The 25,141-nt window shown below is 36.4% G+C and overlaps 1 protein-coding gene across 4 annotated transcripts in view; it reads left to right on the forward strand.

Moving 5' to 3' along the window:
- The window catches only part of HIPK3 (homeodomain interacting protein kinase 3), a 112,248-nt gene extending 90,576 nt beyond the window's left edge, over positions 1-21,672 (forward strand). For 2 of the 4 annotated variants that reach the window (XM_026087718.1, XM_026087719.1), the window contains exons 4-16: positions 1,632-1,751; positions 3,642-3,728; positions 4,621-4,805; positions 5,595-5,754; positions 6,038-6,161; positions 9,259-9,380; positions 9,557-9,681; positions 9,762-9,950; positions 10,981-11,277; positions 12,202-12,342; positions 15,372-15,607; positions 15,907-16,034; positions 17,667-21,672. In XM_026087718.1, coding sequence (XP_025943503.1) covers positions 1,632-1,751; positions 3,642-3,728; positions 4,621-4,805; positions 5,595-5,754; positions 6,038-6,161; positions 9,259-9,380; positions 9,557-9,681; positions 9,762-9,950; positions 10,981-11,277; positions 12,202-12,342; positions 15,372-15,607; positions 15,907-16,034; positions 17,667-18,143 — 2,391 coding nt within the window. In that variant the 3' untranslated portion in view covers positions 18,144-21,672. The remainder of the gene's footprint in view (positions 1-1,631; positions 1,752-3,641; positions 3,729-4,620; positions 4,806-5,594; positions 5,755-6,037; positions 6,162-9,258; positions 9,381-9,556; positions 9,682-9,761; positions 9,951-10,980; positions 11,278-12,201; positions 12,343-15,371; positions 15,608-15,906; positions 16,035-17,666) is intronic. The other 2 variants (XM_026087720.1, XM_026087721.1) reach the window with 2 other exon arrangements.
- Positions 21,673-25,141: the final 3,469 nt, after the last annotated feature.

Raw genomic sequence — 25,141 nt, forward strand, 5'->3', positions numbered from 1 at the left:
ACCAGTACTGAGTAGAAGGGGAAGGATCCCCTCTCTTGACCTGCTGGCAGCGCTCTTCCTAATGCTTTAGGCTTTCAGCCTTTGCCACAAGGGCCCATTGCTGGCTCATGTTCAGCTTGTCCACCAGGACCCCTGCGAGGCTGCTTTCCAGCCGGTCAGCCCTGGCCTGTACTGGTGCAGGGGGTTATTCCTCCCCAGGGGCAGGACTCTGCATTTCCCTTTGTACTTTGTGAGGTTCCTCTCTGCCCATTTCTCCAGAATGTCTTCATCCTCGAGCAGGTCTGCAAAATTTGCTTCAGAGAAGTTTGATTAAGTGTTCTCTTCTGTGTACGTGAGTACAGCAATCTTAGGAGGTGGCTTTCAAGGAAATTCACTTCCTCCTGCTAGTGGGTATGTCTCATCTAGTAAATGAAAAGGAAAATGCTTTATGCTATGTTTTTTCCTGTCCCCCTGGTATGCAGCAACCAAGAAGGTAGCCCTTGAAAGTAAGCTTTTACTGGATATAATCATAAATTAATATAATCACTAACAGTTGTACATTTTAGTGGGAAATAGCAATGCCTCCTGAGCTTTATTAAAATGTGCAGAGGTGTTTAACTGCTAAATTGCATTGGTTTTTTTCCCCCCAATTTCCATGACTTCATAATATTCTTGGATAACTAAATGATCACATTTGAACATGAACGTAACATTTGAACAAATGAACGTAAACAGACTGGGATTCTCTTTACTCCGTGGTCTGCAGAACTATGGAGGATAGTAAATATCAAAAGTTGGTGGCACTGCATGTAGTTGATCCTTTTTAATCTCARTTACTTTATTTTTTACTGGAAGCCTTGTATGTGACTTTCCCTTCTGTCTCCCATCAGTTTTTCTCCTCTCAAATGCTCCTAACTCTCAAGACATTTGTCTTCCATTGAATTCATCTGATCATCTTCCAGTTTCTGGTTCATTGTACTTCACCACTCTCTCCTTTAGGCTTTCCTTTCCTCCGTTCTCATTATCTCCTGACTGTTCCACCTTTTCCAGTGGCCTGTCTGTTCCAATTGAATTCAGTAGTAAAATTTCCAAGGGATTAGGACCATTCCTTTTGCTGGTTTGGGGGGGGAAGCTATCTGCACACAGCCTTTCTGAGTGGAACATTTTGTTGAAATGCAGGTGTGTCACATCTGAAAGAGGGATAAAACGGAAACAGAGCAAGTATGTTTGATTTTATAGAGTTGCATTATAAGAGTATGCCAAAAAAATTAGACTACTTCTGCACACACAACACTCTACTAATTTTTCTGTTTAGAATTAATATATATTAAGCATTTGAATGAGTTGAGGAGGTGACAGCCCCTCAGCTCTGTGACTAAGCATTAAAAGGTTGTTTCTGTACGTCAATTCAGAGGTTTTGCTATGCATAGCTTACTCTAAGAAATGGAGAGAGAAGTATGAAGCTTTCAGTGTTAGCCTTCTCTCCTTTGGAAGATGTAGTTGCTTAATTCCAGTCCTCTGAGGGTTCATTTTGTTGCTGTTTTTTATATAAAATGACAAGTTTTTAACTGTATGGATCAGATTTTGAAAAACAGAGCTAAGTTTTTTTTGTTGTTGTTGTTGTTTTGTTTTGTTTTTCCCCTCTTCCTCAGATTCGTTACATTTCACAGACTCAAGGTTTGCCAGGGGAGCAGTTGTTAAGCATGGGAACGAAAACTGCAAGATTTTTCTGTAGAGAAACAGATACACCATATTCGAGTTGGAGATTAAAGGTAAACAGTATAATATAGTAGAAAAAAAAGCATATTATTATATGAACAGAGAAACCAAAGAGACAAGCTTCACTACAATACTGTTAGCTCGCTTCCAAATCTTCTGTGACTTGTGTCTGTCCCTCTTTGCTATCCCTTCCATTTTTCCCTTCCGTACCCCTTTCCTCAAAAATACTGCTCTAGGATCATTCCTATGTCCCTAAAGTACTAGCTGGTCAAAAGACACGTTTTGTGGGGCTTCCAAGTTGTTTGGTGGTTGCTGGCTAGGACACCTGTGCCAACTAGTGAGAACTGAATTCAGATTAAGCTTTGTATCTCACTAAGGTACTAAATAAGTCTTTCTCTCGCTCAGTCACTGATTTTCACTTCGCTTTAAAGAATTTGTCTCTGAGACCCAAACTGCTCTGTCAAATTTAGTCGAAACGGGCTTCGGGATTGAAAGATCCTAAGAGAAACGGGATTAAGAAACAGTGTGATTGGGTATGCCTCATTTCCTTCAGATATTATGCTAAAATAATCTTTGGCTGAAAGTTACAATGTAATGAAAGAACATTTGAAGCTGCTTTTTTTTTTTTTTTTTTATGGTCCACACCTTTTGCCTCTTTTAAGCAACATTATTATACACTGGGCATAACCAGAATTTTAATTTCCTTCCTATGTAAAGAGTTTTGTTTTAAATTGCATTGTTTTTTGGTATTTTTTCACAGAATTTACAGGGGACTTGGGGAGTAAAGAAACAGTTACAGCTGAAATAAAACTTCTGAAATAGTAAACAGTTGACAAACTCTCAAAACACAAATTGTGTAACTCCATGGTTACTTAGTAGATCCACAGTGCACACTGGGCTGAGTAACCAAGTTTAATGTATGGGGTGGTTGGTGCTTTTGGGCTTCAGGTAATATAAGAATTCTCTAATTACATTATTGTGATTACTCCAGTTTTCTGACTTTCCATGCAGCTGATCATTACATTTCAGCTTACACTTGGCCTTTGAGTATCAGAGAATTTAAATGAGTTCTGTATATTGGACACAAACAGCCCTCCTGATTTTCAGAGGCTGTTAACCTTCAGAAGCTAAATCTCATATCAGACTGAATGCTGCTTTTGGGAAAGAGAGAACCTTTGATACGGTCATTACTCACAGGTTTTGTCAAAGTTAATTTTAGAAACTTTTCTGTAATTTCTATGTTAAAAATTTTTCCCTGTGGTCCTAATTTGCATCCTGCAACATGGACTCTTAAAAGAAAACTGCCTACCAGTGTTATCTGAAAACAAGGAGGAAAACTCTAACAGAAAGCGATATGCCGTCTCATAAATTACTAATAAGTCATTACATTCATTCTTTAGCGCTTGTTTGTTTCATACTTCAGTATTTAAAATGCTTGCACTAACTGTCGTGTTTGTGAAGGGAAAAAATGTAAGAATAACAAAAAGGAAACAAGAAAAGATGGAGCACTACGCACTTGAATGGAGTCTGCCTGATTTTTGTTTTGTTTTTTTACAGTGATGTGATATATTGCTGCTGTTTAGAATTAAGGGTCTGAGTTTGTGGAAGTGTATAACATACAGGTAATAGAAAACCTGTGATATATAAAATATAAGCACATGGGGGAATTTTGTTACACAACTTTTTGCTAGGCTTTCAACATTTCCTGCATGATTGTAATAATTCAGGGGAACTAAGATGTGAAATTTGCTAGTTTTTGTATTTAGGTTTAGAAAATGAAAGTAGTCAGCAAAAGAGCATGCAAAGAACTTGAATATACAATTGAAATATTTTAAATGTTTAAAACAGTGCTTATTAGACCAATAAATATTTAAAATTACTTAATAGTTAGAAACATCCTTTATTATCAACTTTTAAACTCAGCTTTCCTCTTCTTTTTTGAGACTTTGGAAGAGCATGAGGCAGAGACAGGTATGAAGTCTAAAGAGGCCAGAAAGTATATTTTCAACAATTTGGATGATATAGTGCATGTGAGTATTAAAGTATTCTTCCTTTGCAAAAGGAATAATGAGAATGAATGATGAATTATTTTTTAAATGTGTAATTGAATTAAACACCTCTTTAGAATGTTTTTGATTGTATATCGATCATGTCCGTTCATATCTGTATACCTTGCTCTGAGGAAAATGTCCAGCTGTGTCAGTCTGTTGTATTTCTTTTTATAGAGATATTCCTTTGTTGTTGTGTGTGTTAAGTAACTGTAGTTGTCACAGGGGGAAAAAAAAAACGTTTAATATGTACCTTCTCCTCTCTTGTATCTGCTGTTCTGGGTAGAACAAGAACTCAGTATCCATCCTGCTAGGTTACCAGTATTGTTCTTTTTCATTGTTTTTTTTTTGTTTGTTTTGCAAGGAGACATTGACAGCTTCTCAAGTCATTTTGTTCTTAATTGTATATCCTCTCTTTTCTTTAGCTTTATAGCTCTCCAGGTATTAAGAAAGGAAATTCTCATCCTCTCCTACTCCTATATCTTGAAAAGAGAATCAAAATTTTTTTCCCAAGATTGTCACAAATATGTATTTGAAAATGGTTTTGAAGATTACCTCTGTAATTTAAGTTAGACCATGTAAAGATCTCTGTCCCAAATCTTTCTTTTAAATTCTGAGTCCCAGACTTGGTGAGGTACAGAGAATAAAGCCTTCCAGGGTTTTTAGCTGGGGAGAGTGCAAGAGGAGTAGTTTGTGTGTGAAAACAGAAAGGATTCACTAATTCCAAGCCATCCACTTTTGGATAAGCTAGCAAATTCACCTCGCCCCACATGATAAAATCACTGACTGGTAGTATTTTAAAGCAGAAAAAAAGTAATAGAAGGAAATAACTCAATATGCATGTCTTTCCTCTGACTGTTCTGTTCAATGCCAGGTGAACATGGTGATGGATTTGGAAGGAAGTGACCTGTTGGCAGAGAAGGCAGATCGGAGAGAATTCGTCAGTCTGTTGAAGAAAATGTTGCTGATTGATGCTGATTTAAGAATCACTCCAGCTGAGACCCTGAACCATTCTTTTGTTACCATGAAGCACCTCCTTGATTTTCCTCATAGCACCCAGTATGTTACACACAAACTATTTTTTAATTCCCTGTTGTAGTGATTCATATGTATAATAGTATCATGTTTCATCTGTATCAGGAAAAAGTAGTCTTTGGTCATTTCTCTAACATCCTAGAGAATTCTTTCAAGTACTTGCAATATTAAATATGTCTTTTTGGTCAAGGAAACTGTCTGAATACCTCTACATATGCGTCGTCTTAAAAAGTAACATTTAGAGCTATGCTTTTTACAATGATCATTTATAAGCTTACATTATAAAATTTCAGCACTCCAGAGGCTTGGGCTTGATTGTCAAAAGTATTAAGAACCTTAGTTCCTACCAATCATTGAGAAATAGGGTAGACATTCCTTCCTGGGATGAACGTTTCAGTCAGACACTTCTTTTTATGCATTGCTTAATATGGAATACATTGAAAGATTTTTTACAGTTCTGGAATTAGGTATTTCGGTGTCGATTTCCTAAAATACATGATCCATGAAGGAAGGAGCTTTTCATCCATTAGTTTCCTGTCTTATTTGCTTGTATCCAGTTATTAGAAAATGTTGTTAGATGCAAGGAGCAGGAAATATCAGTATTTTTCCTGTTTTTAAAATATGCACTGAAAAGGTTTGACGCTAATATAATAATAGCAGCATTTCTTTTTCCAATTCTGTGCATGTTGCCCTTCTGTGAAACTGGAAACTGTGGGTTTTGAACTATTTTTTTCTTTTTCTGTGGAATTGTTTTATATATTTAACAATGGGAAATTCTAATTAAAGCAACTTTCTATTTTGTGTTTTTAATAGAGTGAAATCCTGTTTCCATATCATGGATGTTTGCAAATGCAGATCAAATTCGTATGACTTAAGTAATTGCAATAAAACTTCACTTATGAGACCAGTTGCCTCAGGCAGTGCAGCTAATCTGACTGCAAGCTTCACCAAAATTGGCCCAGTAAGAAGTCAGGTAAAAACTAATTGTTTGTTTATTGTTTTCTGAATTTTAAAAAGTTTTTAAGTGAGTTTCAAAATTAGAAGTTACAAGTCAGAATTGTCATAATAAAGCACTGCTGTATTATAGTGCCCTCCCGTGGCCAAATAGGGTTGTTTAATTTGAAGTGTACTTGAAATTTTCATGTTAATACATTATTTTAGCTTTTTATTATATTAGCAGGTGGTACGAGTATGTGAGAGAGAAATTTAGAATATTCACAGTTATAATGTTGCCTGTGTTGAAACTGTTCCAATAGGCTTTAACTGCATCTGCCCACTCAGTTTTGCACCAAGGGATACCACTGCAGGCGGGAACTGCTCAATTTGGCTGCAATGACGTTTTCCAACAGGCATTGATTATCTGTCCCCCGACTATCCAAGGTATGTAGGTTCAACTGTAATTGTTTCAGTTCCTGAAATACGGAGTGCTACTGTCTATTGTTAATGATATCTGAGTTTTTCAGTGTTTCCACTTAAGCTGTATATTAAAGGAGTTTAATTCTGTCATAAAAAGTCTACAGTTGTTAAAAATACTCAGTAGAAGGGGATAATGATTGTGCTATACAGTTCATAATAGCATTGTCAACAAGAGGGTCCCTTGTGGTAAGAATCTGTTATTTTTGAAATATGTTAGTCTTAACTTCTTTTTTTCTTCTGATCATTATGATACATTGTGCCCTTCTGAAAGAAATACCAAATTGGCATCTGCAGAAAATGATTGAAGGAATCCAGAGTCTCTTTTCATTTGTTTTTAATATCATGCAGATAAAATGGAGGGCCATGATAATAAAATTTGGGAGAAAGCAAGGAGAATAATAGCATTTTTTTGAAACTGCATCCTTTGGATATCCTAGGGATAAGGATAAGGAAACGCAGTACTTCTTGTGGTGATTCTATCTGGATAATAAATCTTTATTATTGTACTTGCAAATGAATGTTTGACAAAACAGCTGAAAGCCTCTTGGGGCTTCATTTAAGGACATGGCTGCCCTGTGTAAACAGTATGTATGTTTTCCTTAAGTATCGCATTTACTGTCCTATAGTTATGATGAACCAGGACACCTAGATAGAACTGTTCCAGCTTTCTTATGGCTGAAAAACATTTAACTGAATCTTGACAAGTTTGATTGAATTGTGCTGTGAGGAGGAAGTGGCAGCTTGGCTCAACTCTTCCTTATTACAAGGATAAAAGATTGATTTGAAGTATATGATTTTGTGTTTATAAAAAGAAATGATTGGTTGAGGGTTTAATTATCAGAAATTGGAAGACTGTGAGGTGGAAATGCTAGCAGAGAAGTGTTTCCTTAGTGTAGAAAATGACCACATAAGGAGATGCATCTTCAGGAGTTCACATGGTAACAGAGTTGACATCTGTTTCCCTGAATGAATGCATTTACATCATGCAAACACAGATCTTAATTTGAGGAGTCTCTAAAGCTTCAGTTAGATCGTGGTTAGACCAGAGCAACAAAACTCTTGTTTTTCTGCTTGGCTGATCAGAGGGAGGCTGCTCAGAGCAGGCTTTCTTATCCTGATTAAGAAACCTGTTGCTTATGGAGAAGGAGATGTAGTTTATATTTGCTTACTGCATTAGTCTTCCCCCTCTGAGGATGTAATTTATTTCTTTTGGTAATGTCTGGAGCTGTTGAGATCAGCTCTTGAAAGGAGGGAGTTCATAGGAAGTTGAGGTTCCTCAGAATGATCGTCAAACTTCTTCCAAGTTCTCCAGCCTCAGTTTGAAGTTACAGAAATCAACAGACTCAGTCTGAAAAAAGGCATTTTACCTAAACAGAGCCCAGGAAGTCTTTATCTCTTTTGATAAAGACAGATGCAGCAGACTGCTTCAGTAATGTTATTTGTGGCTGCTGCTTCTATCTGGAGTTCCAGAAACCCCTGAGAGCTGTGAGTATTCCCTGTGCAGAGTGTCAGAGGCTGTATGAGCCAAATGCATAGCTTTAGAGAGATTTATTTTCTTCTGAGCATACTTAGTACAGGGAAGTAATTTTCTATTTAAATTGTATGTATGCTTTGCACAATGGCATATTCCATACTTTAAAAACCCTACTGTTTTGATTATATCCAGATTAATAAAGCATTTATAGAAAAAGTAACAGTCAAGGAAAATATCTGTGATTTACATACTGTATTCTTAGTATGATGATGATTTCCTAATTTAAGTTCTGATACAGCTTGAATGAAAGAAATGCATTGGTTTTGTCACATAGGTGAGAAATTGAGTTGCTGGCAAGGAAGGAAAAGGGTATTAATGGTCTCTGGCACTGCTTCAGTTTTTCCCTGCTTGGCTTCCCTGTAGAGTACCCGAAGTGCTAAGTCTTGCTGCTTCTGGCAGAGTTGAGATGTTGCTGTTCTAGATGCCTGTGTGGAAAAAATTAGTCAACAGCACTTCAAAATTCCAAGATTTTGACCAAGTGGTTAGAACTTGGTGTTGTACTGGGGCACAGTAGAATTACATTAGACTAAAATAAAGAATGAAAGAAAATATTCAGGATCAAATTTAAACTAAATCTGCAGTAATATTTCCCTACCCTCACCCCCAAATGCACACTGCTTAGTCCTTGACTAAAGCACAAAACAAGAAGTGACATTAGAAGACAAAATTAGTATCTTCTCCTAGCTAGTATCTTTTAGCATAGCTGTTCTGTTGTAATATTCTATTCAAAATATTTCTCTTTCCTTTTATTTTACCAGGTTATCTAAAATTAATAGTTGATGTAAACATTACAGCATTACTAAATGTCTGTTAGTATCCAGTGGAAATAGCAAAATCCATATACAGTATGAGCTTCATTTTTTTTCCCTATTATGCTCTTGCTGTAATATTCCAGCTATGCCACAGTTTGCATTATTTTCATAAAGGGAGGGAGAGTATTATGGATTCCACTGAAATGATTTGATGGTACACACAAAATTTTGCATTGTTTCTCACAAAAGAGGGGCATCACTAACAATGGGGGGCATTATACATGTGGCCTTGCCTGCTATAAGAGCTAAGAAGAAAGGGGTTCAGCTAGCTGGAAATATTAAAGGTGTGAAATGCATAGGGAGTCAGTGGTGAGAAGCTTTGAAATTTGGTTTCTCTTATTCTTGTCTGCTTCCTTGCAAAAATTTTTTATGTAACTTGTGATGAAGAGTAAAATGCTTAGCTTTGCAAAAGCTTCTGCCAAAGTCATTCTGCTTTCTACTAGTCTGTTTTCAAGTTGTAGTTATTTGCAGTTCTTTCTGGAGATTACAGCCTCAGACATTTGTACAGATAAGTAATAGCACAAAAATCTTCTAGGTGTTACGTTGATTTATTTGGCTTAAAAAGTCTAAATTATTGATGGGATTAGATCATAAATACATCAAGAAATGTTACTTAAATATTATAAAATTATTCTTAATGTTTGCATTTTGCTCAGAAATCATGCAGTAGTGATGTTTTGCTTAAAGGGTGCGCATGTGGTGTTCTTCCTGACAGGAATTCCTACAAATCTTAGCAAGCCCACAAGTTTCTCCCTGAGGGTGGACAATGCGGTTCCATTGGTGACCCAAGCCCATGCAATTCAGCCACTACAGATTCGAGCAGGAATCCTTTCTCAGGTTGGCTTACTTTGAACTAAAAATCTAATCATTTAGTAAATATTTTTTTCAGAAATATGCCTGTTTGCAATTGCTGTCTTTGTGCAATCACTCTTTTGTATTTGTGCTGAATTATAAGCAGCTAATATAAATGCAGTTGTTCACTGCATCATGAAATGTGCTCTGCTTCACAACAGACATGGTCGAATCAGAGCCAGCAAATACTGGTTCCTGCATGGCAGCAAGTAACACCAGTGGCAGCTCCTGCTACTTCTCTAGCCTCTGATCCTGTGGCTGGCCCACGAAGGCTTGGAGACTGGGGGTAAGTCCACATATTTTTGTGTAATACCTTAATGGCTTTGGTTTAACAAACTCTATGGATGCAATTTAAATGACTTGCAGTGTAAAACTCCCTTTATTTCTCCTCAGGAAGATGTTTACCCAGGGCACCCATTACAATTCAGTGATGCCACAGCCTCTTTTAACACATCAAATAACCTTGTCTGCCCCTCAGCCAATTAGTGTGGGCATTGCACATGTTGTTTGGCCTCAGCCTGCAGCTACCAAGAGAAATAAACTCTGTCAGAACAGGTTGGTAAAATACTTCTAACATTTATAACATTCAAAGATGATAACCCCATAATTGCTCTTCAGTGAGCAGGGGAATATTCTGTAAAATTGATGTGTTTGTTAGCAACAATTGTATTTAAATTGCCTTTTTGGGAAATTTGTTTTTCTGCCCTAATTTTTTCAGTGCTATTTTGGTAAAACAAAATAGATGGAAAAAATATTTTCACATAGCAAGAGCATCTAGTTTCCTTTGATTAATCTGTGCCTGTGATCATAGCAAAGTTGTCTTTATTGCCTTTGGGGAGGTATAAGAATATACTGAGGTAGTTCTAATGAGATATTCCTATGCTTACATGCATGAGGGTGTATCRGGTTTAGAGCACTAAAAATAGAGAGATATTATATAATAGGGTTGCAGTATGCCTTAGAATAGTCTTAAGCATAGTCTTTCTTTCACTGCTAGCCAAAAATACTCTTGCTGCTTGCTGAAAAAAATATGCCTCAATGCTATACAAATTATTTGCAAAGATGGGGGATGTTAAATAAGGGAGAAAGCACAGGTTACAAATGGCAATTACTGCAGACTTGTGTTAAGGCAGGATTTTATCCAAAGATTATTAGCTTTTGTTTTCAAGTAGATTCACTGGAGAATCTTTTCAGGAAATCTGGCCAGGGTTGTTTTTTGTTTTGGCTTGGGGTGGTGTGGTGTTTTTTTGTCCAAGCATGATTTTCATTTCTTCTTTCCTATGTAAAAAACAATGATGCTTTCCGTATAGTGTATTCAATTTTGTTGCAAAATTCTGTCTTCAATTTTACTCATTCTGGATGCTGCAATGTAGCTTCTTATTAGCATATTTCTGGAAAATGTTTTCAGTGTCTAAAATCATACCTGCCAAGTATTTACCATTGTGTTTACTGTTCTATGGTATTCTTTTTATTTGTTTAGAAAATTGTTGTTTTATCCTACATTGTCTTTTTGTTGAAAATAGTACAGTTTCCAGGTCTGTTGGCAAAGATTCACTAAATGTCAACTGGTATGTTTTCTTCACAGAAGCAATGCGTTGCAAAATACCAATATCCAAAATGCAGCATTTATATCTCCAAAGATAATTAACCTGAAGGCTGTAAAGAGACTAAGTTGTATAGAAGCACAGGACAATCATCACTCAGAAGGACGGGAAAGTAACTACTGCGAAGCATCGGTCCGTCTGGACCCTGATTCATCTCTTTCAAGCAAACAGCGTCAGGCTATCATCATTGCCGGTTCCCCAAGCCCGGCAGTCAGCGTGATCACCATCAGCAGTGACACAGATGAAGATGACATAGGACGAACACATGCGCTGAGAGAGTAAGATGCCTAATTTTATTGAAGTGTTATTTAAATATAGCTGCACACCTTATCACAGCTACTGTATTTATTCAAAGTACTTCTAATCACATTTCATTAAAAAGTTAATTCTTTAGCAGTATATTATTTAGAAGTAAATAATTCTTTTAAAATTCTACCTCATTATTATATGCAAGTTAGGCATTTACAACAGGAAACAAATACTTTACTATTCTTTTATAACAGATTTGTTTAAAACAGAATACTTTTAGATCCCGCATGATTTTTCCTTAATACTGGCATACCCTATTTATATGTTGAACATTAGTCTTCTGGTTTTTTTGTTTGTTTGTCTTTAAATAACATAACCAATTTTATTGGCCTAGCAGTAGCATATAATAGATAATTTTACATATGTATGGGTAGCAAATACTACTTTAACTGTGCTAAAAGGTGGACATTTGAGCACAAAAGCAGATGCTGGGTGTGGTCCCCAAGAGGATTTTTCTTTCACAGAGTTATCAAAGAAACATATATCATTTTAAATATAAAAGAAAAGTTAATGTTTTAATTCATTTTCACTCCTAATGATCCTGAACTACAGGTACCTGCATTCTAAGTCTGAACCTTGTCAAATGTTTAAAGGCTTTGAACTTTATTTGTAGAAAAAAACTTGTTTTGGTATCATTTCAGTAATAAACTTATTCACTTAGTAAGTTTCAAAAAAAAAATGCACACTTCGTCTAGAAACTTCAAAAGAACTCTGAAATAGTTTAAAATCTGTTTTGGATTAGAAAGAACAAGGAATTGGATAACCTTTTATATCTAAGGGACTTTTTCCTATATTTGACCCTTTTTTGTTCCTTAACTACACCTACGTCAGTGGCGTGTAGGAAGAGCAAATGCAAGATTGTATGCATGTTCACTTTCTTTTCTTTATGGTAGGTGCAAAGGAAGCCTTGACTGTGAAGCCTGCCAGAACACGCTGAATATCGACCGCGTATGTTCTCTAAGTAGTCCTGATAGTACTTTGAGTACTAGCTCCTCAGGAGAGTCTAGTCCATCCCCTTGTAAAAGATCCAACAGGTAAAAAGTTGTGCTCTTTTCAGTTAAAAATAAATAAATAAATAAATCCTAATTTATGATAGACTCCATTTGTAATAGGAATCTTGAAATTTTTATGATGTTGCCATCTGGTCACCAATAGTTGTAGGTGTGTTAATAGTTTATGGCAGAGGCTGAATTATGTATTAAAAATATATTATTGGCCTATAATTGCACAACATAGTTCTTTATTCTTAACAGAGCTTCCTCACTTCCTTGAAAATGTAATTATACTCAGAATAGAAATATGCTGCACATAACTTCTTTAGAACGAAAATCTTCAATGTTGCAAAATTAAATAAGCCAAAGCAGGATGCAACAGATTAGAAGTTACCAGAATAACCTTAATTTTTGCACTCTTTTGTTCTCCCATTGTGTATCTTGTATCATAATCTTTACTGACATGGATGCCCTTTTTCCTCTACCAAACATAAGCTTCATTGTACAGAAATCAGTGTTCATGTGAGCAGCTCTTGAATACTTCTAGCTTCATTGCTTGATGTCTAGCTTAAGCCTAAATTTTTTGGACATTGTTCAAAATTCACTCTTAAAAAAAAAATACTTCGGTGTAACTCTGAACTGTTTTATGGCATTTTTGCGACAGTATCCAAGAGCTTGAAACTAATGCATTTATCTGTGTAACACTTGTATAAAGCATGGACTTGTGACATGGTTAGAAGTTCCCACTGACTTGGGATGTTCTGGTTGAGGCACCTACAAATTCTTTTTTTTTTTTTCATCTTATTTCATTCCCTACTCCTGCGTTAATATGTTGAAACTTCGGTTGTAGTGGTGAGTACTTGGCACTTCTATGAATCAGATTCCTAGATACTAGTTTGGGTACCCAGAAACTTTTGGAATACATAGCTCCTCACACTGGTGAAAAGTTTGGTTTAATATGATTTACCCAATATTGCACAGAAATTATGTGACCTAAGGATAGAATCTATTTTTTTTTCCAAGCAATCTGCAGCTGCCATGACCATGACCATGACCAATTTCTTTATTCTACAGTTTACTTCCTAATTTCTGTAGAATAGCTTCCTGTGTAGAAGAGAGTAATTCAAACTCAGAGCAATTTCATTGTGGAAAATGAGTAAGACTGGAGTCCTAAGGGGGAAAAAAATGTTTTTTAAAAAAACCATGCGATTAAGGTTCTATCACAGTGTGTACTGACAGGGAAGTAGAACTGGTAGTCTGTACAGGCAGTTTTATTTGGTCTAAATTTTACATAGTATGACTTAATGGTGTTTTTAATGTGAGATATATATATATGATTCTGAGTTTAAATAAAATAACATAAAACTCTATATATACATTAAAAAAAAAATCAGTGTGTGGAAATCTTTGACGTCCATTTGGTATTCGGTAAGGGCTGAAATCTCTGGATCCAGTGAACAAATCTCTGCAATAGTGGACACTGAATACACTGATAGGTGTTAGTGGGTTGTTATTTTTTGTATTGTTCAGGGCTAGAAAGGAATATTCTAAGGAGGTGATGTGTGTGGTCTGGGTAGTGCTAGGAACGGTAGCAGGCTTTAAGTTTGCCCAAGATGCAGCTTTGTGTTACACTTAATCCAGTTGCACAGGTTTTTTGGTTGGGTTAGTTTTCTCTTAAGTTACTCACCTGATCCGACTCCTTCTGCAGACGCGCAGTTGCTAGATCCAACAAGTAAGTATGGTAATGGAGCACCTGGTTGGGCAAAGGGCATGAGGGAGAGCAGGAGGTTGTTGTTAGTCCGGACTAAGTGTAACATGAAACCAGACCTTCTGTGGAGATAAATTTCCCAAACAGTCTGTCTGCTGAAAGCTACAGACCATGTGCAAACTGACTTTATACAATCTTGCAATTTAGCTAATTCTGATAGATTTTTCATTTTTGGGGGGGGACTTGATGTAGAAGGTAATCCCAGCCAAATTTCTGCCATTTTGGGGACTTTGGAGATGTTCAAATAAAAGTTGCCAGAATAATATAGGTGGACAAAACCAGGTATTTTTCCCTGGCCTTATTTTCTAGCATTTGTCATTTCTGACTGTGAAACAAGAAGTTAAGTAACCAGAAGTGTTTGAAAAATTTAGGTTCAAATGATTAAATATTGGTAAGCATTTAAGTAACAAGAAATTGGGTCTTAAACTGGGAAGTATCATACAGTTTTACTAGTTGATAATGGACACTGTCAGTCCTGATTATGATATACTTTAATGTCAGAACATTCAAAAACTTTAGACAAGCTTTTATGAAGCCCTGTTTGTTTCGTGAGAACTACAAGGAACTTACCTCCAGTCCCCTCTAGAATTCAGCTTTGTCAGTGGCAGAGGAGAATGTTTCAGGATCCGGTTTTATTAGAATCCAATTTATATATGTAATTAGTAATTTGTATTTCTATAGTCTTAACTTTTGATTCAATTAATTACTTGGTAGTTGTAATGGCATCACAATTTGCTAGTTAAACTATTCAGAATTACTTTGGTGTCTCAGATGACTGAGAACTGTCTGCTACTGTGCAGAAAGCATCCTGAGCTTTCTGAAGCTGACTCAGTAAGATAGGTCCAGGAGAGAGCTTTCCGCAGACTCTGGGATGGGGCTGAATTTTAGAAGGAAGTTATTTCAGTAAGTTCTCTTTTGGTAGTGTAATAAGCATAGGGAGACCTTCATATTTTGTTTCAGGAAGAAACAAAACTATCTTCAACCCTTTACTCTGTCTGAAAATCTAAATTTCAAGTAGATTACAAGTACGTTATTTAAAAAAAAAAAAAAAAAAAGTGTGCAAGTTACATATCCAAATCTTTCTGTAAAAGTTGTTATCTTTCTCTGAACCTTATAATTTGTGAGTAGAATAAGTTTGAATATTCAACTGCCATCTGAATGCCTATGCTTGCATAAGTAAAATGTAACATTTTTAACAGCCTTTGAGTTGTTTTACTTCTATTAGTTTTATGTGGTATTTTACCAAAAATGCATCTATATTATGAAAATGCATTTGTTATGCAATACTTTTATGTTTTGATAGTATGTCAGATGATGAACAGGAAAGTGGATGTGATACTGTAGATGGTTCCCCAACTTCGGACTCTTCGGGACATGACAGCCCATTTGTGGAAAATGGCTTTGTAGCTAACACCAATAAAAATACAGAAACAAGAACGTCAGTTAACTCTGAAGCCAAATCAGCTGTTTGCACGATGGTGGTGCCACCAATGAGACTTGAAAACAGATTACATCTTGATGAACAGATGGTGAATACAGGTAAGTTAGTCCAGGTGGGTTTTTCTTTCTATAACAATAGACAAAAATAGAAATTTGAATAGTTTATTCAATAGCAATATGTATGAAGATTTTGATTTACACATGTATCTGCTGAGCTGTAAATAAACACTTCTAAATTGTGTTGTGTTTTTTAAACTTTAATTATTCTATTATTTAACTATTTTTCACTATGTAAATTCCATCTGGTAGTAGCTGAAGCAAATGAAATTTTGCCTTTGGATTGTTAGAAGAGAATAATGACAACAAAAGCATAACATTTTTCATTTATATCTTGGAAGATGCTATGTGCCAGCCACTGAAAAAGGGTCAGTCTGTCCTGGGAAGAATAAACCAGTCTTCTATTATGGGAAACCGTCAGCAAAAATTGACATCAGCATTCCATCAACAACATATAAACTTCAGTCAGGTATGTGTAATTATTCCTATCTAAGAAATATTATTACTGTCTTGGTTCCAAATGTGATGGACGCTCACAATTTTAATTGGTGTAAATGGCAACTGCAGGTTCTCAACAACTTGATTGCAGACGTGTTCAAATCTTGAAAAGTGGGCTGCAATTTATTGGGCAAGTCATATGTATCTTTCATTTTTTGACATTTCCTTAAAGCAGCTGGCTATATTTGTTTAAAAAAAAAAAAAGTTATCCTGAAAAATAATCATCGACACCTACACTAAATCGAAGCATGGGGCAAAATAGAATAAATCCTAGTATATCTTTTTCCTATATCCAAATGCTAAAATGCATACAATATGTAGTTAGAAACTGGGGCTATATTTCAGTCTTGTTCGGTTAGCAGTGCAAAGTGTTTGGAAATCCCACAAATATGTCTATGTGAAAATACTCCTAGTCTGAGAGTATCCTGAGTTGAGATAAAGCTTAACATACCCAACTCGTTCTTACCCTTCATGAAGTTGGGGGGAGGTTGTGATTGTATTCTATCCATTGTAAGAAGACACCCAAAGCTAATTTAAAAGCCACTTTTATTATTATTATTATCCAACAGTGCAGCAAATGTATCTACTGGGGCTGAGAACTGAAGCTGACACATGGCATTGATTAGGTTTAAGTACTTTTTAATTAATGAATCTTGAGCTGTGGCTATGTTGTGCTTTTAGGTCTCCAGGGGTGCATTTAATATAACAACAGTACCTGTCTGTATAGCTCTTGCAGAGTAACTGTGAATATTAATTGCAAGCTAAATATTAAATGCAAGTGTGCATTTACCAATAATGACTTAAATAGTTTAGACTGAAAGAAACATTTTGGTGGATGCCAGTCTCTCCTTTTGCGTGACTCTGTTAGAAGGATTGACTTAATTCTGAACAAACCTTCATGCGATCAGCATAGTATTAATTTTAATCACTTCAAGGACTGCAGCTCCTCATCCTCTTGGCAGAAAGTGGAACTTTATTTTCATTTGAAAAATTATACTGATCCTTCGTTCTGTGGTAGATGCTGTTGTGGTTTAAAYTCTGTGTCATTTAATGGAAGTAATTGATTTTTAGTCTGTCTCTTTATAACTGTTACTGATTATCACATCTTTCTGTGATCATAACCCTAGACTTCTTTTTGCCTAGTTATTTCAGATATTTTTCAATCCATTTATTATTTTTTCTGCTCTCCTCTAAAATTTCTCTCCTATTTGTCCTCTTTGTGCCTTATTATGGTGCCCAAACTGAATGCAGCACTTCCAGTTGATGCCAAGCCAGTGCTGAGTAGAGTGGAATAAGCACCTTGCTCATGTGATACATGGTATTTCTGTTAAAACAGCCCAGCATGGCATTTTATCCCTTTTTTCTTTTTTCTTTTTTTTGCAAGAGCATTAAAATAACTTGTTCTGTTTATCATCTTTTATTGTCAAGATTTCCTGTCTGTGCTACTATCTAAATAGCTTTTTTTTTTATTTAAGCATTTAATTATTCCTGTCTCTATATTTCTCTTGATTTTAAATTAATTAGTTTTAGTGCATTATTCCATTTTTCAAACTGTCTTTATACTTTGCAATTTTAACACCTGGCCATTTCTGTGTATGGACAGGTTCAGCACTTTGGATCTGGGCCGCAGGAGTGGAACGGAAACTACGGTCATCGAAGACAGCAGGCTTACATCCCAGCGAGTGTTGCCAGTCATCCTTTCTCCCTGCCCCAAGGAAGTCCCAATCCCACCACCATGCACGCGCATCTGTCTGGAAGCACACACCTGGGAGGACAGCCTGCTGTTCTTCCATATCCATCATCCGCACCCCTTAGTACTGCTGCACCTGTTGCCCACCTCCTTGCCTCTCCATGTACCTCAAGACCCTTACTACAACATCCAACGTACAATATATCTCATCCCAGTGGTATAGTTCACCAAGTTCCAGTCGGCATAAATCCCCGTCTTTTACCTTCCCCAACCATTCATCAGACTCAGTACAAACCAGTTTTTCCACCGCATTCGTACATTGCAACATCACCTGCTTACACAGGATTTCCATTGAGTCCAACAAAACTCAGCCAGTATCCATTTATGTGAGAACTCAAGTACAGTATGTTGAGGAAGCTCAATGATACAGAAGTTTGATTTAAGAAGAAACATGGTATTTATTAAATATTAGCCATGGCACAACAGGAAAATTATTTTTTTGAATCATGTAGACTTGGGTGCAATTTAAACAACTCTGAGCTTTAAAGAAAAAAACAAACTCACTTTTAATGTGTTTTGCACATTTGGTATAACTTGTCTTTGGTCATGTTATCTTCTTATATAGTAACTTTAGACAGGTGACTTATGGGAGCAGAAATCTGATTTTGCTCCTGCTATTTTTTATAAAATTGCCTTCTAACTAGTGCAAGACACGTCTACATTTGGGAAGCCATTCAGTGTACAGAATTAGAGCAACAGATGCACATGCGTCAGCAGTACAGTGTAGAAGTGAATTGTTTGTATTACGTATCTTGGTGTTTAAATGTTGAGTCACTTATCTAAAAGTTGAGCTGTTGTTCTTCACATTGCATGTGTCTTTTGCATGGGCAAAAAAAAAAAAGCCTAAACATTGCTCTTAAATGTTGTTGTCCTAATAATCTCAGCTGCATTGTAAACTGTTCCCACACATAGTGCCTTAAATATTTGAGGTTGTTAATGTTATTACTTATATAAATGTTGAGGACTGCAGCACTTAAAAAATCAGATCTGCTTTTTTGTTTTTTTTTTTCTTTTGATAGAGTAATGCTCGTTTTGGGTTTTGTGTGGTAAGATTTTAGTATTGGGTGTTTTTTTCTTATCAGGAAGGCAGCATGTTTTGCTCTAGCTGAGTTTTGCTGTCTTTTTTTCCCCCCAGAATGATCTAGCTTCAAGAAAAGACTTCAGTAGTGCTTAAGAAAAGTTGATTCAGTAGCTATTGAGTAGTGAGACACAACACAGTATTTCATACTGTTAAATGGAACTGCAATACAATCTAAGTAGTTATTTTCAAAGTGTTTGTCTAATTGGATATAATAAAATGTTTAGAGGTGCAGTAGGCATGACTTTGACTAGATAATGAAAGAAAAAGCAAAGTGCTCATTGATTCATGATGTGGTTTCATCTTAGCTTGAGCAAACCATGCAGTATTTAATAAATAGTAGCAGAATATTTACTATTGAAGCTTGAAAAGATGAGTTCTTTTTGTGCAATCTTTCATTTATGCATGGGAGAGATTTTAGTCTTTTTACATTATAGTATTTGTTTTAGCCTGTTGCGGGTGTTTGCTTATTTAATACATTCCGTCAGGGACGTAAATTACATGCTTTTGCATTATTTTTTTTTTTCCTTAGGAAGTGTGTCTTTTTGTTTTGTTCAAACGAAGTTGCTTTTGCAGCACCAAAGACTTAATCATCCATTTCCTATAAAAGGTAGCTACTTTTTTCATAAACCTCAAGTATACTGTAGTGTAGAGATGGGATTTAAAGAAGGTATTAAACTGAGGCTGTGTTTTAGCTTATGGGCAAGTAATAAATTGTATCATTTATCTTGAATGTATCATAGATAAGCTGCTATATAATGATTGCCACTTCAGATAGCTGTGAAATTAGGTGATTAACTAGTTCTTTTTTAGCCTTCTAATTTCTGTACAAGTCTAATTACATGAAATAGAAACCGGGTTTTGATTTTTTTTTTTTTTAATTTTGTTTTCATGTTTGGAGTGTTGTAACTACTATATTGTAAATGATGGAAGATGATTGCATATGTTTTTTTCGGGTGTGTTATTTGCATCAGTATTTTATCTCCATTAACTTTGAGCTCATCACTGCATATAAGTGGATGTATCAATGTAACTTAATTTTTTTTATGTTTTCATATTGGCATTGTGTAGACACTTAAGCTGCATCTTGCAGGCTTGACTTAACTTTTTTTAAAACAAAAAATCTGGAATATAATCTTTGCAATGTTGACTGGAATAAGAGTGCAAAGCATTTGAGTTAACTCTGTCAATAAGCTAATAACTGGTAAACTTTTTCTTTACTCCACTAACACAAGCAGTGTTTTATTTAATGAATGTCTGAATGAAATAAATGTGCCTACATTTGATTTATTTTTTAAATAATAACGAAAATACAACAGTATTAGATCATAAAAAACAGTACCAGCAGTACATTTTTAATCACACTGAAAATTAAGAAATCTAACTTTTCCCAAAAGTTTCAGTGTTTTTAGTAATCAACTCTATGCATTTTGTACAAGTATAAATGTGTATATAAAATATACATTAGAAACTAGGTGTTTCCTGATTAATTTGAAATCTTATCAACAYATACATGAAGCCTAAATATATGGAGTCAAGAAAATGCTCAAATTGGATATCCACCTTATCACTTCAAACTTGTACTATATGGTCCAACAGACTGTTTTCTGTTAACTCCTTTGTGTTGGGAATTGATTGTTTTGGTACTTACTCCATTGCAGGCAATGGACACACCAAGAATCACCAATGCAAATGGAGTAAGTGAATTTTGTATTGTGATAACAAAAATTACTGCATTTTCTGCGGGGCCATGGGGATCTTCATTCGTCTAATGTATTTACTGTGCTTTCTTTTTACTGTGCTTAAGGTATTAAGCTAAATGTGCTTGTTAAATTGACACAACTATCTGTATATCACAAGAGTATCCTATCATATACAGGAAAAAGTTGCTGTAAATGGTGCCCCAAATTAGATCTGCTGCTCTTCCTATGTATTGTAATTTTAGAAATGTTTGCATTTCAATGAATGAAATATTTGGGATTCTGCCCCAGCTTAAATTTGGAATAATGGATGACTTTTCCCCAATCCTGCAATACATTCTGAGAGAATGGACTCTTGTAACAGCAAGTGTCCAAGGGCCACCTGCAGAAAAAAGCTTTCAGGGAGAGGGCCTTTTCTGTGTGTGGGGGGAAAAGTCATCCTCAGAGAAGCATTTATACATCTTATTGTTTTAATGCCTTTTTTAAATAAAACACTGCATGACTACAGAATTGCATATTTGCATATTACTTTAATTTGCAAGATTTTATATGAATTTCTTGTGTTCAATTTTTAACTTCAGGGTGTTTTATTGGTCAAATATGCTACTGTATTAACTTTTTTGTTTTAATTTTAAAATCTTCTGGTTTTACTGCTAATTAATTTGGTTTGTGTTAAGTAAAAGTTAAATCACACTGCAAGCTGTAGGAAGATTTGTTCTAGAAATACCCAGTGATATAGACTTGATTAATAAGTTTGAACTGTTACTGTTTAACAATTTGTAGACTTGTGGCTTTTTTTTTTTTTGCTTTGGATTTCTATGCTACACTAGTTTGCCATGTAGCAATTGCACTGTGCAATATTACAATATGAGGACTGGGAAAATTTTTTATGGATGTAATGTCTCTTACAGTTTGCGATAGTATTTCTTTCTAGTTCTCAGTGATTTAAATGTGACCAAGCCTTCTGTACTTTGTCACAAAAAGCGGGTTTTCCAGGTGACTATTTTGGTGAGTGTCAAAATAAGAATTTATGGTGTATTACTGTCGAGATTCACTTTGAATTAAAATATATATTGCAGCAGATGGTTTTTTGGTGACTTTTATTTTTGTTATGTCAAATCAAGGCTGGATCAAGTTCACGTGAGGGGTTCTGAGTCTCAAATTCCGATGTAATCATTTGACTAAGCTTCTCTTCATTTTGAAAATTTAAGTTTTAGTAACTTCCAAGGCTTGGTTAGGAGAATGTCGAAAATCTGCATTTAGTATAACCAGACCTGAAGGTTCTTTGTCCTGGATGTCCCACTTTTACAACCTTAGGAAAAGATTATCTGGCCCAGATACAAGCAGATACAAGCTTCAGCAGCAACAATGTACCAAGCCTATGGCAACTGCTGCCTGGACAGCAGGAAGGGACTCCTGTTGCTGCAGATGGCAGAGCCCTAAGTGGCCTCATGCTGTCAGTGCCTCCAGATGGCCTAAATGGGGTTGACTTGACTCCCATGGAAGATGCGTTTGCCTATGCTGTAGTCAGCCAAGTGTGCTAATTCTATCGTTGGGTTACAGTATTTACTGAAATCTACTGGTTTAAAACCTGTCAAAAAGCAGGGTATTGGGTCCACATATTTATGAAGCAGTATAGTTTCTGTGCTTAAAACGACATTTAAGATACTCTCATAAATGAAACGTAGAACATTAAACTGACAGCGTAATAGACTTTGATACCAAAAGCTTTCAGAAAGCTTTACTTTGCTAAATAGAAGGCATTACTGTTGCTTTTTCTTCTATGCAAGCAGGTCATACCATCTGACTAAACTCTTCCTGCAGCATTACCCCTTAGAATATATGAGAACAAATCTTTGTCTGAATTCTCCAGACACATCTATTACTTCTTTTTTTTTTTTTACACCTCTATTACTTTCATTCTTTACATTTAGATTTATGCATGCTGACTTTTAAATGCATGTTGATAGTAATATCTATATCTTACATTTCCCATAGAAAATAGTGCCAAAATCTTGATGTATCTTATAATCTTGATTTTTGGAAGCATCCGATAAACAAGGAGAGGCTGCCTGAGCCTTTTTTAGGGAGTATGGTGTCCATGAAATCCTTTCCAGTCTTGCTGTCCATTAGTAATAATGTCAGGTGTCCCCTATGCTCCTTCCCATCCTTTTTTGTACCAGGGTTTTATTCCTCATTTCAACCAAGGTCATACAGATGTCCTCAACCTGTTGCTCTGCGCAAGATGAAAGAGTCCATGCAAATGTGAGTTTCAGTCTCAGTGTGGATGATTTATTGTTACGTTGCATCGTATAATATTCTTCTTTCCCAGCTAGAGCCATACTGATTGCATAGGTGAAATAACAAAATAAAGCTCTTTAGCCAACGTGAGTAGATTTTTCACTGGCATGAAGCACCTTGACTCTTTTATCCATCATAAGAGATCCCTTCTACTATATAGGCGGCTACTTAGGATTAAGAATTCCACAGCCGAGGGGAACTGAGTTACAAATAGATATACTCCACCTCCCTATTCCATTTGTGAAATCCTATAAGGGAGTACATGGGCAACATGCATGTACTGCTTGCAAAGAAAGTCCCTGATATCAAGTATATGCAGCATGCGCACACCCTACTAGAATATGTGTATAGGAAAACCAATCTCAGTATCAAGTATAGATGCACAGATATCCTCCCAGGAGCTTGAAATTACTTTTCTGGACAATGAAGATAAATGGAATCTGGAAAGGCTGGTTTAGGAAGTAGTTAACTACAGATAGTTGGTAAAACTTAGTGATTTTCCCTAGTTGCAAGGGATCCTATCTGCTCATCATTCTGGAAAATGTGCATTTTTTTTGTCCTTTGAAATAACAAATCTGCTAGAGATTTATGATTTAAAGACTAATTTGTATTGTATAATAAAAAATTAAGATGACTATATATCTAGTGATTAAGAGCTAGATCAGGGGAAAAAATTGTAAAAATCAACTTGTTGCATCTATTATAAAGATCTAGTTATGACAAAAGCTAGAAAAAATGAAAATAATTAAATGTTACACAGATTATAAAAGGTACCACCAGAGGGCCCTGCACTAAATGTTAGCCCTAAAGAAACCAGAATGATGAGTAAGCTATCCATTTTACTATAATAATCATAAAGCTGCCATCTTTTCTTTGTAGATAATTGTTAGCAGTCATCATGTGGAAGCTAATTTTGCATAGAATGAATTAGTGATTTGAGGGAAAAAGTGAGGAAAACAGAACAAATGGTACATATTAATGGTTGAGTATTGATAACATTCCTAATGTGCTAAACTAGATAAATATGTAATTGCAGGTCACCATTGCAGTGGGGATGCTGTGAATAGCTGGGCAGCTGTATTTAAAGCTGTGGCTAGCCAATGCTGAGGCTTATTTTACCTCAGACTTGATCTGTAAGAATTTATCAAAAAGAATTCATCCTGCTTTCTGCTGAGTTGCTCTGATGTGATGACAGCTTTCTTGCACTTCAAGCAAGGCTTGTACTCTTCCAGAAACAACTTTCTGGAGCACACATTCTGCCCGGAGCCCACGTTCCCTTTGCTCCATCTCCTACCATCCCTGTCTGTTGACCGCACACATGGCCTGGGAACTCAAGGAACAACTGCTGGGGAAAAAAAAAATGTTACAGAGAATAAAGAATTTAAATGGTAATTATAGAAAACACTGCGTGAATTGCAGTGATGTTTGGTCTGACTGCAATCAAGGCAGCTTCTGCCCCTTGCTGCAGCTCACCATCTCTGACATTCTTAACAGTGTTGATAGCGCTRTTTAATCCATGCTATTAAGCCAGCTGGTTTCCAGATGCGCCCTTAAGCATCACAGAGGTGAACCTCTAATCCTTCAAAGTTCCCCTTTCATCCTGGAGGTCTAAGCGTGGTTGGCAGAGAGGGAGTTACCCAGTGACTGTAGGAGAGAGGGGTGAGAACACCACCTGCGTGTTTGTGCACTGGCTGCCTGAGGAAATGACCGCCCCGCTGCCCCTTCAGTCAACCTCAGCAGTATCTTCCAGCTCATTTGTTCTCAAAGCTGTTTCTGTACTTGCAGAAAGCTATCAGTGATGCTTTCTGTGATGGTCTTACCAAGAAGAGGCGCTTGCTGGTCCCCCAAACAGCGCGGCCCATCTTTACAGAGGTCCCAGCACTTCCTGGCCTGAGACTCGCAGATGTATCAGTCCGCAACAGAATGCCTCCAAGGTAAGCAGAAAGAACTTTTAGTGGGATATATTTTGTATTACATGTAAATAACTCCACAGAACTACTGCTGTAACTGTACTGTTCAAATAACATGTATTCCGGGCCACACGTGAGCACGCACAGCTTCATTTACACCTCAACTGTGGCGCCAGACACAACCGCCTTTAAACATTGCCGGAGGGAACCCTCCCGGAACGAGCCGGCTACGGCTTTTCCCCACGCGTCCCTGCAAGGCCGGGCTGTGCCGGCGCACGATGGCAGCCCCCGGCTCCAGCAGTGTGCTTTGTCTGCCTTTAATCAGCAGCGGCGCTCGCT

This window comes from Apteryx rowi, unplaced genomic scaffold (assembly GCF_003343035.1).
Source record: "Apteryx rowi isolate R43461 unplaced genomic scaffold, aptRow1 scaffold_73, whole genome shotgun sequence".
NCBI classification, from domain to species: Eukaryota; Metazoa; Chordata; class Aves; order Apterygiformes; family Apterygidae; genus Apteryx; species Apteryx rowi.